General features: G+C 36.4%; 1 protein-coding gene across 1 annotated transcript in view; it reads left to right on the top strand.

Moving 5' to 3' along the window:
• Positions 1-17,919, top strand: part of PCDH15 (protocadherin related 15) — a 1,060,244-nt gene that overhangs the window by 680,295 nt on the left and 362,030 nt on the right. Inside the window, exon 13 of the mRNA XM_059881970.1 lies at positions 592-741. Coding sequence (XP_059737953.1) covers positions 592-741 — 150 coding nt within the window. The remainder of the gene's footprint in view (positions 1-591; positions 742-17,919) is intronic.

Raw genomic sequence — 17,919 nt, forward strand, 5'->3', positions numbered from 1 at the left:
CACAGAGTAGATTTCAGAAGTCATTCAGGACCACAATGGTATTGTTAGAGCACTGACTTTTTGTGAGACTTTCTTTAAAAGTTAATAATATAGTTAAGATGTCACTCTTAATGGGGCCTTTAAAATTTGTGATTTTTGTGAGATATTAGAAAATAATATTACATGTCTAGGGCACATACTTTCTTGATTATATAAGCATGTTGCTGTAAAAGCAACTATTGCATTGTATACAAAATATGTAAGAGTATTTCCCTATTCGTTTTTTAAAGGTTAAATAGTTAATTCCTAAGAATTAGCAATGTTGGCCCATTTCAAGCCTCTAGAACATTTTATATACCAGGTTATTGAAAGTGTGATTGGAATTCAATATATAAAAATCAAGCAGAATCCTACACAATTGCTTCCTCACACATTAAAACACTTTGATTATATGTACTATTATAGTTTTATTACTTCCTTTTATCAGCAAACATTTGAGTATCCTTTTGAAACTGTAAAAAATATGAGAAACTTTTCAAATTGTAGGAGTGAATTCTGTACTGCTTATGTTTGCATGACTTCTCTATTAAATTTATTTTTCTACCCCCAAAGATAACAGCATTTGATGGTGTTCAAGAAAGTGAGCCAGTTATTGTCAATATTCGGGTGATGGATGCAAATGATAACACTCCAACCTTCCCTGAAATATCCTATGATGTCTATGTTTATACAGATATGAATCCTGGGGACAGTGTCATACAGGTAATTACCCATATGAGGATATATTTGAAACAATTCTTTCCTTTGGTATTTTACAATGCATTGGTTAAGAAATTGCTTAAGAAATAAAAGTGAATTTCAGGGTTATCCTATGGCATAATTTAGCTTAAAAAGATTTACATTTATGTTTACTTTTTCAATGAAAGTGTACCTATATGTACTTTAAAGTAGAATTAACTAGATACACAAATAACAATTTGACCTATTTATAGATTGATTTTTTAAATTATGTTGAACATAATAAAGTGAATACAGTAATATACTGAAATTTCAAGGATTAAACATGCAGTTTAAAACTTCAAATTATTTTAAACTATTGTGAAAATGGGTTAAATCTTTGTGACCCATGGACTGTAGCCTGCCAGGCTCCTCTGTCCATGGGGATCCTACAGGCAAGACCACTGGAGTGGGTTGCCATGCCCTCCTCCAGGGGATCTTCCCAGCCCAGGGATTGAATCCATGTCGCCTGAATTGCAGGCGGATTCTTTACCATTTTAGCCACCAGGGAAGCCCATGAATACTGCAGAGGTATTCCTATCCTTTCTCCAGGGGATCTTTCCAACACAGGAATCCAACTGAGGTCTACCAGCTGAGCTACCAGGGAAGCCCATATTTCCCTTAGTGGTAAATACAAAGAACTATGTTATTGGACAATACTCTTAGACATTGATTACTTGAACCTAAAATGGAATCACTACAACAAGAAAAATTAAGATTCTATAATAAATGGTATATTTGAAAACACAGAAATCTGGCAAAATATTTATTCTTGATTTGTCTCATTTTTATCATTAGCTGTACTTACTACATTTTAGTGAATTGCAGGTTATCTCAAATTTCTTTTTCAATATTCTGTGTATAAATTGTAAAGAAGTAGTAATATTCTTCCTTGAAGATTTTTAGAACTCTGGAGAATAGTTAACTCTAGTACTTCTCAAAGTGACTGTGTGTGTGTGTGTGTGTGTGTGTTAGTTGCTCAATCATGTCCGACTCTTTGAAACTCCATGGACTGTAGCCCACCAGGCTCCTTTGGCCATGGGATTCTGCAGGCAAGAATACTGGAGTGGGTTGCCATTTCACACCAGAATCATCTAGGTGGCTACTGAGAAATACAGATGAGCAAGATTCACTCTAGTTTTCATGGATCTTAAGCTCCATATGTAATACTTAGGTAATCAATAAAAAAAAAAAGAGAAAACCCAAAAGGTTTCAGTTGCCCAGTAATGTAAAGACTACTGATCTCTACCTTCCTCTACACCTGAGACTCAGACTTAATAATCTGAAATTGCTCTCAAGCCAGGAAGGTCATGATTCTATACACTTTTTAGAGTATTGTAATGGCTCCAAATTATTACTAAAATTTATATACAATATATGTTATGTAACAATATATGACATATAATATGTTTATATAGAATATAATTTATTACATAATAGTATAGTATATAAAGAATGCTAATAAATGAATTTGTGTATCTATGTATTTTAGTGTTATATATTTCAGAGGAGTAAAAAAAAGCAGTCCAAATGCCTTAACAATGTACCTAAGTCTTCATGGTCTGAATGCTTTCCTCCAAGCTTCATCCTTGGCCTTCTATTCATATATGTATGTTTCAGTCCTACTCAACCATCACTTCCAGTTACCTGAATGTGTCTTGCTCATTCCCATTTTGTCCAATTTTTTCCTTTACCTTGATGTCTTTCCCTTCTATTTATAGCTTGATTACTTTCTTTGTTCTTTAGACTTTTTTGCTTTCTGAAGAAGCATTCCTTAGTAGTTTTCTGTAGATAATTCCTAGTAATTTTTTTCATCAATAAATGTTTATTGCAGGCACTCTTTTAATCATTGGGACATAGTGGTGAGGAAGAACAAGACCCTTTTACAGTGATATGAGATAGAAAACATACAAATAATAAGTAAACAAAAATGTTAATTTCAGAAATGGATCAATTTAATGGAAGGAATTAAACAGGATAATGTAATAAAGAAGATGAAGTGAGGCAAGACAGACAAAGGTTAAATTTTGTCTTCAAAGAAAACCCCAGTAATGTAATACCAAAATAATACTGCCTCTCTTATGCTAAGTTCTCGGGGAAAACACTATCTGGTCACTACCTGATAACATTTCTTTCTTTTTTTAATCCCTTGTTAACTAGCAAAACTGAGATTTAAATTCGGCATTTGGGGGCAACATACTTCAAGATGAACTGAGTGAATCTTGATTACCTTAAGCTAATCATGTTAATTCCATTCCCTTTGACTATTGGTTTAGGAATAATAGTCATATAACATAATTCTTAGTCATTAGACTTGAAGGAATATCTATTAACAGTTTCTGAAAATTTTTTCTCTGTTTTTACAAAGGGATAAAAGGAAGAGACATTCTTCTTGTCTTTGAGCTGTGCTGTGTGCAGATGTGATGCATGGAGCTGCTACAGCCCTCCTGTCACTTTGAAGGGACTAGTTTTAAAGCCACAGCCAATATATTCGTTGAAAGAAGGAAGGAACCTGGGCTTTTGATGGTTTTGATGAGTTCTGAAATAAACAACCTTAACAGGAGCTATCTCAATATTTCTCATGTGGTGAGATATTCAGTGAAGCCATTTTGAGTTTATTATTTTTTCTTAGCCCAAAGCATCCTAATTGACTTTTTCTTCATTAATAGTTCCTGTTCTTGCAGCCCACCAAAAACACACCAGTTTGCAGCCAATATGCTATGATTACAACAGCATGTCTTCATTAGTGTGAAATGTCTGGGAAGAAATAGTTAACTGTATGTCTCATGGCTTTTGTACACTATTTCCTATCAACCAAGAACACTTCTTATCTGATCTTTTATAAGGCTAACTCACGCTCATCATACAGGACCCAGCTCAAAATATCACCTCCTCAGAGAAAGCTTTCCTAATAGCTTAGTGTCAATAGCCTTCCAATATGCACTATACACATACACCCCGCATCACAGTTCTTATTCTATAACTTGCTTTCTCTAATTACTTTTATTTTTTTTTTCTAATTACTTTTAGAGCCACTATGGCCATCTAAAATTATCTTTTCTTCTTGTCCCCACTCCAAACTAAAAACCCCATTAGCAACCATCTGTCTTGTTTGCCACTCTGACACCAGCACATACCAGATATACCAGACTTGCAGTAAATATTTATTCAAAGGATAAATTATTATCTATTTTGCATAATCTAAAGTGAGAGTCGCTCAGTTGTGTCCAACTCTTTGCAACCACATGGACTATACAGTCTGTGGAATTCACTAAGCTAGAATACTGGAGTGGGTAGCCTTTCTCTTCTCCAGGGGATCTTCCCAACCCAGGGATCGAATGCAGGTCTCCCTCATTGCAGGCAGATTGTTTACCAGGAACTAATTGTTAACATCAGTTCAGTTCAGTTCAGTCACTCAGTTGTGTCCGACTCTTTGCAACCCCATGAATCACAGCACACCAGGCCTCCCTGTCCATCTCCCGGAGTTCACTCAGACTCATGTCCATCGAGTCAGTGATGCCATCCAGCCATCTCATCCTCTGTTGTCCCCTTCTCCTCCTGCCCCCAATCCCTCCCAGCATCAGAGTCTTTTCCAATGAGTCAACTCTTCACATGAGGTGGCCAAAGTACTGGAGTTTCAGCTTTAGCATCATTCCTTCCAAAGAAATCCCAGGGCTGATCTCCTTCAGAATGGACTGGTTGGATCTCCTTGCAGTCCAAGGGACTCTCAAGAGTCTTCTCCAACACCACAGTTCAAAAGCATCAATTCTTCGGCGCTCAGCCTTCTTCACAGTCCAACTCTCACATCCATACATGACCACAGGAAAAACCATAGCCTTGACTAGACGGACCTTTGTTGGCAAAGTAATGTCTCTGCTTTTGAATATGCTATCTAGGTTGGTCATAACTTTCCTTCCAAGGAGTAAGCGTCTTTTAATTTCATGGCCGCAGTCACCATTTGCAGTGATTTTGGACCCCTCCCCCCAAAAATAAAATCTGACACTGTTTCTGCTGTTTCCCCATCTATTTCCCATGAAGTAATAGAACTGGATGCCATGATCTTTGTTTTCTGAATGTTGAGCTTTAAGCCAACTTTTTCACTCTCCACTTTCACTTTCATCAAGAGGCTTTTGAGTTCCTCTTCACTTTCTGCCATAAGGGTGGTGTCATCTGCATATCTGAGGTTATTGATATTTCTCCTGGCAATCTTGATTCCAGCTTGTGTTTCTTCCAGTCCAGCATTTCTCATGTTGTACTCTGCATAGAAGTTAAATAAGCAGGGTGACAATATACAGCCTTGATGTACTCCTTTTCCTATTTGGAATCAGTCTGTTGTTCCATGTCCAGTTCTAATTGTTGCTTCCTGACCTGCATACAGATTTCTCAAGAGACAGGTCAGGTGGGCTGGTATTCCCATCTCTTTCAGAATTTTCCACAGTTTAATGTAATCCAAACAGTCAAAGGCTTTGGCATAGTCAATAAAGCAGAAATAGATGTTTTTCTGGAACTTTCTTGCTTTTCCCATGATCCAGCAGATGTTGGCAATTTGATCTCTGGTTCCTCAGCCTTTTCTAAAACCAGCTTGGACATCAGGAAGTTCACGGTTCACATATTGCTGAAGTCTGGCTTAGAGAATTTTGAGCATTACTTTACTAGAATGTGAGATGAGTGCAGTTGTGCAGAAGTTCGAGCATTCTTTGGCATTGCCTTTCTTTGGGATTGGAATGAAAACTGACCTTTTCCAGTCCTGTGGCCACTTTTGAGTTTTCTAAATTTGCTGGCATATTGGAAATATTTCAAATCCTGAAAGATGATGCTGTGAAAGTGCTGCACTCAATATGCCAGCAAATTTGGAAAACTCAGCAGTGGCCACAGGACTGGAAAAGGTCAGTTTTCATTCCAATTGTTAACATAAGTTAGAAATAATGCAATGCCATCTCTACTGTATTTATTGGGTTAAGATATGCTTTCTTCAGTGATATAGAAAAGGGTAACAGTATAGACTGAACACTGAAAATGCATGTTATGTGAATGTCTTCTTCTGTGTATATGGTAGTGGGGAAAAGTTTAAAAATAGCCACAGTACATTTTATTTATATCTTGGAATTACACTTGTCATATTGATGAAATCTGTCTTTTTAACCCATTTTTCTTGAGGGCACAACTGAAATTTGTCTATTTCTAAATCCACAAACTCTGTATCCATATAGTAGATGCCTAAACTAATGGATGCATAATAAATGTTTATTTGAGGATGAATGAAATGAAAATCTGTAAACAAGTAGATCTGAATGAATGGAGAGGAATAAGGATATTGGCCTTTATTTCTAGTCAGTTGATGGACCTAGAGACCTACATTTATCTTTACTGGGGCATTCTTTCATAGGGAGTAAAATTATGGTTTGTAGAGATAAAAGAATGACAGTTACTGTCATGTTCGTATTTAATTAGATCTGATTCTCATCTCTATAATAACATAATTGGAAATAAAAGTAAGTTTATATAGAAAAACAGCCCGCAGGGAACTGGAAAGTGTAACTAAGAAAACGATAGCAATTATGTGATGGAACTGTATCTCAAAATTGTTTGCCCTGGAGGATCAAAAGCTTACTTCTGGCATTTGCAGACTACAAAAGTTAATTTCCCTTATGTATCTCTTTTTAAAACACATTTGCTCTGCCTTTAAAATTCATATTTTATATATTTCCCTGTGAAATTCTATTTGAACATAGACTGTTATTTCTGTTTACATGCTTCTAATTTTTAATTTATGTAAATGCCAAAAAATGAAGGTTTTTAATTAGTATTTTTAATGTTATTCCTGGCATGCATATTACAGCTGCTTTGTTTTATTAAATAAGATCTCTCTGGGTGACTCTACTGTGTATTGCCATATTATTTAAATAAAAATATCTCAAGGTGTAGTTCAGAGTGTTGTAAAAAGAGTGGTGTGGCTATAATACATCCTCCAAGGGTCTAGAAATAAAATAGATTTCCCACTGAGAGAAAAAATTTAAAACAGAGTAAAATAATTCAGAACTGTGATTTGCAATTACGGTTTAAGGGTCATAATTTTTTTTTTTTTTTACTCCATTCACAACTAACCCTTCCATAACCCTCCCATTCCTAAGTAACTCAACAGATGATTTATTAGTTTCCTCTTTGGTAATCCACCTGCAATGCAGGAGATTCTGGTTCGATTCCTGGGTTGGGAAGATCTGATGAAGAAGGGATAGGGTACCCACTCCAGTATTCTTGGGCTTCCCTTGTGGCTCAGCTGGTAAAGAATCTGCCTGCAATGCGGGAGACCTGGGTTTGATCCCTGGGTTGGAAAGATCCCCTGGAGAAGGGAAAGGCTACCCACTCCAGTATTCTGGCCTGGAGAATTCCATGGACTATATAGTCCATAGAGCTGCAAAGAGTCGGACACAACTGAGCAACTTTCACTTCACTTGGTTAGTAATCTGTTGTCCAAAAGAGGGAAAATATTAGAAATAAAAGACACAATGAGCAGTGTCCAGCAAAGAGGACCTTAGATAACAGATTTTTAAGTATTATAATCAGATCATTTTCAGTGTAGACATGAGACTATCTTGGCCTGATATAAGTACATAATTATTTGAGTCCACTGTCTTCTTATTATAAGGTAGCTATCCTTGTGCATATGCATGGATCAGTCATAAAAATGTATTATCCAGGTTCCTATTTCAAGTTCTCAATTATAAACTAGTTTTCTGACTTTATATCTATTATGCTTGATTACTGTAAAAAGGAACAGGGTGATTCTGACATGTATGGTTCATGAAATACGCTTACAGGAGCACTGCCACAGAACAGCAGCTGCATCTTTCACAACTGGCAGTGTAATCAGATTATGAGCACATCTTATGTTTAGAGAGAAATTGCCAGCATGAGGGAGTATGATTCTTTCTTTAGGTCAGGGAGTATATTTTATGTTGACAAAAGACAATTTTGTCAACCATCAATGAAATCTTCCAGGTTGATGCTAATGGATATCACACTCTCTTGTCTTAAAGTCTCATTTCACACATTGCTAGTTTTTTGTTTTTTTGGTTTTTGAAAAGCCAATTGCTATGTATTAGAGATACAGATGTGGATATATAAGATATAGATTTTAATTTCTATAGTTAGCTATCCAGTCTGTACTTCAAAGATGTTATTCCTAGACTTTTACAGTTCTTTTCAATCAATGGTTTTTAATCCTATCTGAGTATTTATTACAAGTTTACCTGAGAAACTTTTAAAAATATTGATGCCTGGACTACACCCTGAGATATTTCTATTTGAATGATATTGCAACATGTAGTAGAGTCACTCAGAGAGATCTCATCTAATAAACTAAAGCAGCTGTAATATGCAGGTAATCTTGAGAAAAACTGCCTCAGAACTTAACAATATTTTATACCCTCTGAAAAATGGAATCTAAATTTATTTAAATGGAATCCTGTATGTAGCTGAGTCCTTTGATTCTCACTTCACTTCTTTTCTTTTTCTTCAGTTCTTATTGCTTGTCATATTTCTTACTCTTACTGCTTTAAAGCCCATCCTTTCCCCTCACCTTTACCTATGCTCAACTAATTATTCCATTTCTTTCTATTGTATTTTACTACAATAAGCTTTTCCTCTGTACTGATTATTAACCTTTGGGCTATAATCCTCCCATGCCTTAGTCTATGAACAGTTTTCCCAGATAAGACTTCATGCTACTATTTTTGTTGTTGTTTAGTCACTTAGTTCTGTCTGACTCTTTGTGACCCCTTGGACTGTAGACCACCAGGCTCCTCTGTCCTTGGAATTCTCCAGGCAAGAATACAGGAGTGAGTTGCCGTTTCCTTCTCCAAGTGATTCTTTCTGATCCAGGGATCAAACTTGCATCTCCTACATTGACAGGCTAGTTCTTTACCACTGAGCCACCAGAGAAGCCTACTAAAAAACACTGAATTTCCAGCTCTGATGTAGACATTTGAATTAATTGATTAATTTAGATATGTTATTAATTTATTTATGAATAATTAATGCATAGTTATAAATCTGACCTTCACTCACATCATACTACTAAAATCATACAAAATCGTAAATCTAATTCATCTATCTCCAATAGTATGTATTTCTAATAGTATATAAATAAAATAGTATGTATTACTCAGTACTTAACTATGTAAAACTCTTTACACCTTTACAGAAAATTTCTGATTCTAATCCTAGTTCTCTGCTAACTGAGGGATTTTCTTGCTGGCTTCTTATTCAATCCTCAGTATTTCAGTATTAACATTTGCAAAAATCAATATACAGCTTTCCTCTCTTTTACCTATTCCCAAGTTTTCAGTCATTATTTCTATGAGAAGCCCAGGTACTCATGTTACCCAAATTTTTGGACAAGGCAAGGTAGACTTTTGACAGGCAGCAGAAATTTAACATATTCCAAGATAAACTGACAATATATTATCCTTCTTCCAATACAGAAACATGGACACACATATAGACTCAAATATACATGCTGCTATTATTCAGTCACTAAGTCATGTACAGGTTTTTCCTGTGATGACGTATGGATGTGAGAGTTGGACTGTGAAGGCTGAGCGCTGAAGAATTGATGCTTTTGAACTGTGGTGTTGGAGAAGACTCTTGAGAGTCCCTTGGACTGCAAGGAGAGCCAACCAGTCCATTCTGAAGGAGATCAGCCCTGGGATTTCTTTGGAAGGAATGATGCTAAAGCTGAAATTCCAGTATTTTGGCCACCTCATGTGAAGAGTTGACTCACTGGAAAAGCCTCTGATGCTGGGAGGGATTGGGGGCAGGAGGAGAAGGGGACGACAGAGGATGAGATGGCTGGATCGCATCACTGACTCGATGGACATGAGTCTGGGTGAACTCCGGGAGTTGGTGATGGACAGGGAGGCCTGGCGTGCTTCGATTCATGGGGTCGCGAAGAATCGGGCACGACTGAGTGACTGAATTGAACTGAATTGAAGTCATGTACAGGCTTCCCTGATAGCTCAGTTGGTCAAGAATCCACCTGCAAGGCAGGAGACCCCAGTTTGATTCCTAAGTCAGGAATATCCACTGGAGAAGGGATAGGCTACCTACTCCATAATTTTTGGGTTTCCATTGTGGCTCAGGTGGCAAAGAATCCACCTGCAATGTGGGAGACCTGGATTCAATCCCGGGGATAGGACAGTCCCCTGGAGAAGGGAAAGGTCACTCCAGTATTCCAGCCTAGAGAATTCCATGGACTGTATAGGTCATGGGGTTGCAAAGAGTTGGACATGGCTGAGAGACTTTCACTTTCACTTTCTTTCAAGTCATGTACAGTTCTTTGCAACCTGATGAACTGCAGCACGCCGGCATTTCTTGTCCATCACTATCTGCCTGAGTTTGCTCAAACTCATTTCCAATCAGTCAGTGATGCCATCCAACTATCTCATTCTCTGTCACTCCTTTCTCTTCCTGCCCTCAGTCTTTCCTAGCATCAGGGTCTTTTCCAATGAATCAGTTCTTGGCATCAGTTGGCCAAAGAAGTGGAGCTTCAGCTTCAGCGTCAGTCCTTCCAATGAATATTCACGGTTGCTTTCCTTTAGGATTGATTGGTTTGATCTCCTTGAATCCCAAGGGACTCTCAAGCATATTCTCCAGCACCTCAGTTCAAAAGCATCAGTTCTTCAGGGCTCAACCTTCTTTATGGTCCAACTCTCACACCCATAGATGATTAGTGGAAAAGCCATAGCTTCGACTATATGGACTTGTCAGTCAAATAATATGCATCTTTGTCAGCAAAGTAATGTCTCTGCTTTTTAATACGCTGTCCAGGTTTGTCATAGCTTTTCTTCCAAAGAGCAAGTGTCTTTTAGTTTCATGCCTGTATGCCTACAGTAAGAAAAGTCAAATAAACATAACCTGTCATCTTTGGAGGCAGTTATACTTTCCAGAGCCAAATTAATCTTGGATTACATAGGCTTCAGATCAGCAACCGCAGTCACGTTTATCTTCTTCCTCCTTCACCTGCATACATACAGATGATTGTCTGGTTTCTAAAGTTGCTATTTCAATATGTATACATCTGTCACCATTTCCTTTTCCATGCCTGTACATTCCCATAAATTAGGTTGCTACAGTAGACTTTGATTGACAACCTTATTTCAGCAGATTCCCCACAACACTGATACAATGATTATTCTAAAACACAGACATGAATCAGAACAGGTCCTTATTTTACTGAAGGAAGAGCCTAATCTCCACACATGCAATCAAGAGCAGCTGTGAAATACTTCAAGTTCTTTTGTTTCACCACATGCTACATCTTTCCATGTAACCAACTTTGATACTATGTATAGAGGGTTTGTTTTGTTTAACTCCAGAATAGGATACCCATCCCATTCTACGCTTACTGACATCTCTCTCAAATTTTAAAGTTTAATCCAAATTATACCCTTTCCATTCTTTTTTACACATAATTCAAATGTTATTTTTTAGATAAAATCTTTATTTTCATAGCAAGTCAGAAAATTCATTGTTCTTTCCATCATACTTCCACATATCCAATGTATCTCCAATGCATTTTATTGTAACTTGCATTAAAGTTAGCTTTTACATCTCTTTCTACTGAGCCATAAATTTCTTTTAGTGATCTATAACCACCTGTGATTGGCACAATGACTTCCACACAGTACAGGTTTACCAAATATTCATTGAATTTATCCCTTCAATTAATTTGCTCTCAATATTTAGAAAAAGTCTCATTCTAGAGATACACTCTGTTTGACCTAAGAATTCTCTCCACCACACACAAAATCTCCCATAACCCTTTCTCAAAAGCCCTGTAAAGCTTTCATCTTTGCCAGTTTATCTGAGTTTAGGTTGTTGGGGAGAGCATTGAAAGTTCATGCAGTTCTCAGGATTTTCTTTGACATTTGCATTCCTCGAGGCCTTTTCATGTCTTCTCTATGCACGTGTGTAGTGTCAGAGATGTGTGGAAAGCTTATCCAGCCTCTATTGGACTCTCATTTTCTGTTTATTTCTTCTAAATTTATGGCTTGTTCTCAGCTTACCAACTGGGACCACAACTTGCACTGACAGACTTGAGGCTGTTTCTCATTCAATTCTCACCATAATTGATTCTTTTATTAACTCTACATCAAATTAACTATGGCATCTCTTGAAGAACATCTGCTGCTTTTCATGGCCAGTCCCATCCTTATAAAACCCATATGCCTACTATACTTGGGGTTAAGAGTGGTAAGGGGGATAATGTGCCACTGAAATAACAAGGTCATTAGCTCCTGCTTTACCTACCTAAAGTCACAGCAATTCTTCTTGAATATTATTCCCAATTTGTCTGCTTTAGTGAATCTTTAGAGCCCTAAATATTTTTTGATATTTTTGCTTAGATTTTTACTTACTTTTTGGGGAAAACAAACTATCTGATTTACTTACATCATTGGAACCAGAAATCCTGCTTCCTAGCTCCAGTTATTTGCCATTTTAATAAAGCAATTTCAATCAGATAGTAGAGATGAGACCAGATAAATCAAATCCCTTATGATTATAAAGTTTAAGTGACAAGTAGATTAAAGGGATTATATCTGATAGACAGAGTTCCTAAAGATCTTTGGACAGAGGTTCCTAACACTGTACAGGAGGTAGTGATCAAAACCATCCCCAAGAAAAAGAAATGCAAAAAGGGAAAATGTTTGCCTGAGGATGTCTTACAAATAGCTGAGAAAAGGACAGAAGTAAAAGGCAAAGAAGAAAAGGAAAGATATATCCATCTGAATGCAGAGTTCCAAAGAATAGCAAGGAGAGATTTTTTTAAAAGTTTCTTAAGTGATCAATGCAAAGAAATAGAGGAAAACAATATAGGATGGGAAAGACTAGAGATGTCTTCAAGAAAATCAGAGATACCAAGGGAACATTTCATGCAAAGATAGATACAATAAAGGACAGAGTCGGTATGGACCTGACAGAAGCAGAAGATACCAAGAAGAGGTGGCAAGAATACACAGAACTATACAAAAAAGATCTCAATGATCCAGATAATCATGATGGTGTGATCACTCACCTAGAGCCAGACATCCTGGAAGCTGAAGTCAAGTGGGCTGCACTCAATATGCTAGCAGATTTGCAAAATTCAGCAGTGGCCGCAAGACTGGAAAAGATTCAGTTTTCCTTCCAATCCCAAAGAAAGGCAATATCAAAGAACTTTCAAACTACTGCACAATTACACCCATTTCACAAGCTAGCAAAGTAATGCTTAAAATTCTCCAAGCTAGGCTTCAACAGCATGTGAACCAAGAACTTCCAGATGTTCAAGCTGCATTTAGAAAAGGCAGAGGAACCAGAGATCAAATTGCCAACATCCACTGGATCAAAAAAAAAAAAAAAAGCTAGATAATTCCAGAAAACATCTACTTCTGCTTCATTGACTATGCTAAAGCCTTTGACTGTATGGACCACCTCAAACTCGGAAAATTCTTAAAGAGATGGAAACACTAGACCACCTTACCTGCCTCCTGAGAAACCTGTATTCAGGTCAAGATGCAACAGTTAGAACTAGACATAGACCAACGCACTGGTTCCAAATTGAGAAAAGAGTACTTCAAGGCAGTGTATTGTCACCCTGCTTATGTAACTTATATGCAGAGCACATCATGTGAAATGCCAGGTTGGATGAAGCACAAGTTGGAGTCAAGATTTCAGGGAGAAATATCAGTAACCTCAGATATGCAGAGGACACCATCCTTATGATGAAGAGGAACTAAAGGGCCTCTTGATGAAAGTGAAAAAGGAGAGCAAAAAAGCTGGCTTAAAACTCAACATTCAAAAAGTTAAGATCATGGCATCCAGGGCCATCACTTCATGGCAAAGAGATGGGGAAACATGGAAACAGTGAGAGACTTTATTTTCTTGGGCTCCAAAATCATTGCAGATAGTGACCCCAGCCATGAAATTAAAAGACATTTACTCCTTGGAAGAAAAGCTAATACCAACATAGACAGAATAGAAAAAGCAGAGACATTACCTTGCCAACAAGGGTCTGTCTAGGCAAAGCTATGATTTTTCCAGTAGTCGTGTATGGATGTGAGAGTGGGATCATAAAGAAAGCTGAGCGCTGAGGAATTCAATCTTTTGAATTGTGTTACTGGAGAAAACTCTTGAGAGTCCCTTGAACTACAAGAAGATCAAACCAGTCAATCCTAAAGGAAATCAACCCTGAATATTCATTGAAAGGACTGATGCTGAAGCCTAAGCTCCGATACTTAGACCTCTGATGTGAAGAGCAGGCTCATTGAAAAAGACCCTAATGCTCAGAAAGATTGGGGGCTGGAAGAGAAGGGGGCAACAAAGGATAAGATGGTTAAATGGCATCACCTACTCAATGGATATGATTTGAGCGAACTCTGGGAAACAGTGAATGGCAGGGAAGCCTGGCATGCTGCTGCATGCTGCAGTCCATGGGGTCGCCAAGAGTCACACACAACTTAGCAACTGAACAATAAGAAATGTGTGCTTCTTATATTTTCACAAACAGAGCAAGAAAGAAATGGAACAAATCTAGCTTATTAAACGCGAAATAAAAGGAATGAGGATGATGCACTAGAAAATAGAAGTGAATGTCTAGAAAGAGTGAAATCTTTTTTCTACTTTAGTCAAAAATCAAAATAAACCTAGCCTCAGATAATAACTGAGATTCTGGAAACTCTCCTTAGTGAATATTTCTTAAGAAAATCCTCACCACAGCACTACTGATCACACTTTATATTCTCTAAGTGAAATTTGAAAGTTTTAACTATAAAGTTACAATACAGAGAAAGTCCTTACTAATACAATATTTCCCTTAGCAATAGGAAAACAAACATTGAACAAAACCTCTGGTGAGGTTTCCAGAGCACTTTTTATTGTTAATAATGCCAAATATATGTCTGTGTAAATTAGAAAATCCCTTTTTATAACAGCAGAAGACTACAGTATAAATGTAGCCTACATGTACCAAAGAAAGTAGTGTAGCTTTATTCTTTATTATTTGATTGTTATTTATGCTCTTAGTAAAAACATTAAAAAATTATTTTGTTTTCTGTATCAGGTATGGAATGTTTCTGTCCATGTTTGAGAGTCCATCACAGTTCTATTATAATTTTTATTATAAATGGGAGCTATTAAGATAATTTAATGCCATTCCCTTAAAACCTTCTTATCTAAAACTGCATCATTCTCCCTGGTTTTTCATGCCCTCAAAACAAAACAAAAAAAAAAAAAGAGAGAGAGAGAGAAAAGAGTTCAGAAACCACTCTACATATTCAATATCAGGTATATATTAATCTTTTCATTATTTACTTGACCCACACAATGACTCTCAAATTTTTTTAGTATCGCCCATAAAACCTTCATCATCTTGCTTCTGTTTACCTTTTTCATCATGTGTTAGCCTTTCTCTAGTTCATCATGTTTGGCCTCTGTGAGAGCACTATTTATTTTCTTCATCTCAGGGTCCTTAACTTCACCTTAAATAGGCAAATCCTTTTGTGTGTGTGTGTGTGTGTGGGATGACAAGGTGTCTGAGGACAAGGATATTTGTAACATGTACATATTGGAATACTGAGAGGAAGGAATTTTGTCAGGGTAAGGTTAAACTTCCTGAAAAGGACTGTAATACATTAGAGAAAAGAAATACGTTAAACAATTTAGTGTTCCTTACCATTCAGATATTGTTTTGGTAAAACAATTAAAAGTCACATATTTTAGTTTACTTTCATCTGATAACATGTGAGTGACACTTTGCTTTCCCCATGTAAATTAACCCAATTTTGTTTAGGAGGCAGATTTTCCCACTAAATTAGGAACAGGCTTCATATACCTTTAATATCCCCAATCTCAGGGGTCCCCAATGCAATAAGTGGAATGCACTTGAATCATTTTGAAACCATCCCTTCTCTCCTTCCGGTTCGTGGAAAAATTGTCTTTCATGAAACTAGTCCCTGGTGTCAAAAAGGCTGGAAACCACTGTCCTAGACCACTGATCACAAGATCATTGATTTGTTATTGAATTAAATCTCCACCACAGTTTAGTTTCAGGGGTTTTCTTTTACAATATGCTATCATTTTCAGGGTTTTCAGAGTCAGTGTCTCAGCTATCTTTTCTAATCTTGAACCACTAATAATTCCTTTAAAATATTTTTGTTTGCATGTCCAAGGACACAAAATGTGAATTCTTGACCAACTATTTTATTACTTACTGCTGAAGGACTGAACATTTGTATTAAGTTACTTAGATAACAAATGTTGAATTCATTTTTAGCTTATTTATTAAACTTCCTACTTCTTAATGGTTTCTGTGGTGCTGGTTGTAGTCCCTGAATATATTATCTCATCTGTGACTGGTTGGCTGTGCAGTTCGAGGATTGTTTGTATCACCTGTACTTTGTAGTACTGTTTGGTATTTACAGCACCTCCCATATGGCTGCCTTTTGCAATTTAATTATCTTTAAGCTTATCCTGTCTTCCAATATTATTTATGAAAATGTTAAATAAGAGCAACCATAATACCTGTATCCCTAAAGCACATTCCTCAACACTTCTTCTTAACTTGATTCATTGCCATTTATCATTAAATTCCTTTAGCCAATTTAAGTCCCAGGAAGAATGTTAATATTGAATCCAATTTGAGCTAAATTTTAATTAAGATTTCCTGAGACATTGTGTTAAGTGATTTACTATAATCAAAATTGATATCTCTTCTGCTACCCCTGTCCTCTAATTTTCTAATTTTATCCACACACAAAAGAAAATGAGCTTGTCTGGCATGAATAATTCTCCATAAATATATATCATTCATTTTGACTGTTTCTACAAATTGTTTCCTTCTCTTTGCCTTTAGGACTATGTCTGTCATTCTCACATAAGTCCCAGAATCATTTCATGGAATGCCTTTCCTTCTGGCAACAACATCTGTTCACTCCCAAATACCCAATGTCAGACTTAGCTGAATTTATACCTCTGTTTCAAATTTCTTTTTTTTTCTTCTCAATTATTTTTGTTGCTGCTATTTCCATCCACAAAATCATTCTAAATGTAGTGGAAGGATAATAAAAATAGACTATGCCCAGTATACCCTCTTAAGCATGATGTGATGGGTAAAGAATTTTGTTTACATTTCATTAGAATGGTTAACATGATACTTTGAAATGGCCATTAATTAACACAGCGCTCCTGAAATTGAATTTATTTCAAGGTAAATGTGTATACTCACATTTTATCTAAGAAAGTACACCAGAATATCCAGTAGCCACCAAAAGGAGTCTGTGGATGACAAAGAACTGCTACTTTAAAGACAGGAAACTCATAGATCAGAGATACATAAGAAAATGTCAGTAAATAAGGAATTTTTTTTCTACAACATATTTATTACAACCTCGTGTGTTTTCTTTATTAATAGGAAACACATGTTTTCCTCTTAGGTATAAACTGAGGCCAGTTTTCCTTTCTTCATCTGTCAAAGGATGAAAACAATAAATTCTGTGACTGTAAAATGTATAAGATTTCCCAGTAGAATCTTAAATTTGGTTCCCTTAAGTGAATTTACACTTATCAGGAAGTTAAAGAGCCTTATTTAACATATTAAATCACGATTACATTAATTTTGCTTTGTAAAGTTAATAATGGTTTTCTCTTTTCATATATAATGATTCAAAGTAGTCTTTAACTACTGGATGTCATTTGTTCCAAAATGATTATGAATATATCCAAATTAGCCTTAAAAATGTTCATGTGGTATTATTTCAGGGACTCTGAATTGAGTCCTTTTTCTCAAAAAAAGGAAAAAAAAATATTGAGTTTGATATTTTAATTTTCTAATTAGATATTCTGCAATTGGAGATGTGTTTGTTTGCTTTTCAAAAGGTAATACTCTAAACCTTATCAGTCTTTTATAAGTCAATGTCAACAAGCTTATAAGAATCTTTCTTAGAGCCATGTGTAAATAAAAAGGATTCCAGGACAAGAGAGTTTCTGGAAGAGGGGAAGGAAAACAATACGACAGGAAAAAACTCAGAGCAAAAGGAAGGATGGTAACAATAAAGGCAAACTTCAGCCATTTCATTTTTTTCCAGGCCTCTGTCCTTAGTAAGAAGGAAATGGCAACCCACTCCAATA

This window comes from Bos taurus, chromosome 26, assembly GCF_002263795.3.
Source record: "Bos taurus isolate L1 Dominette 01449 registration number 42190680 breed Hereford chromosome 26, ARS-UCD2.0, whole genome shotgun sequence".
Lineage (NCBI taxonomy): Eukaryota > Metazoa > Chordata > Mammalia > Artiodactyla > Bovidae > Bos > Bos taurus.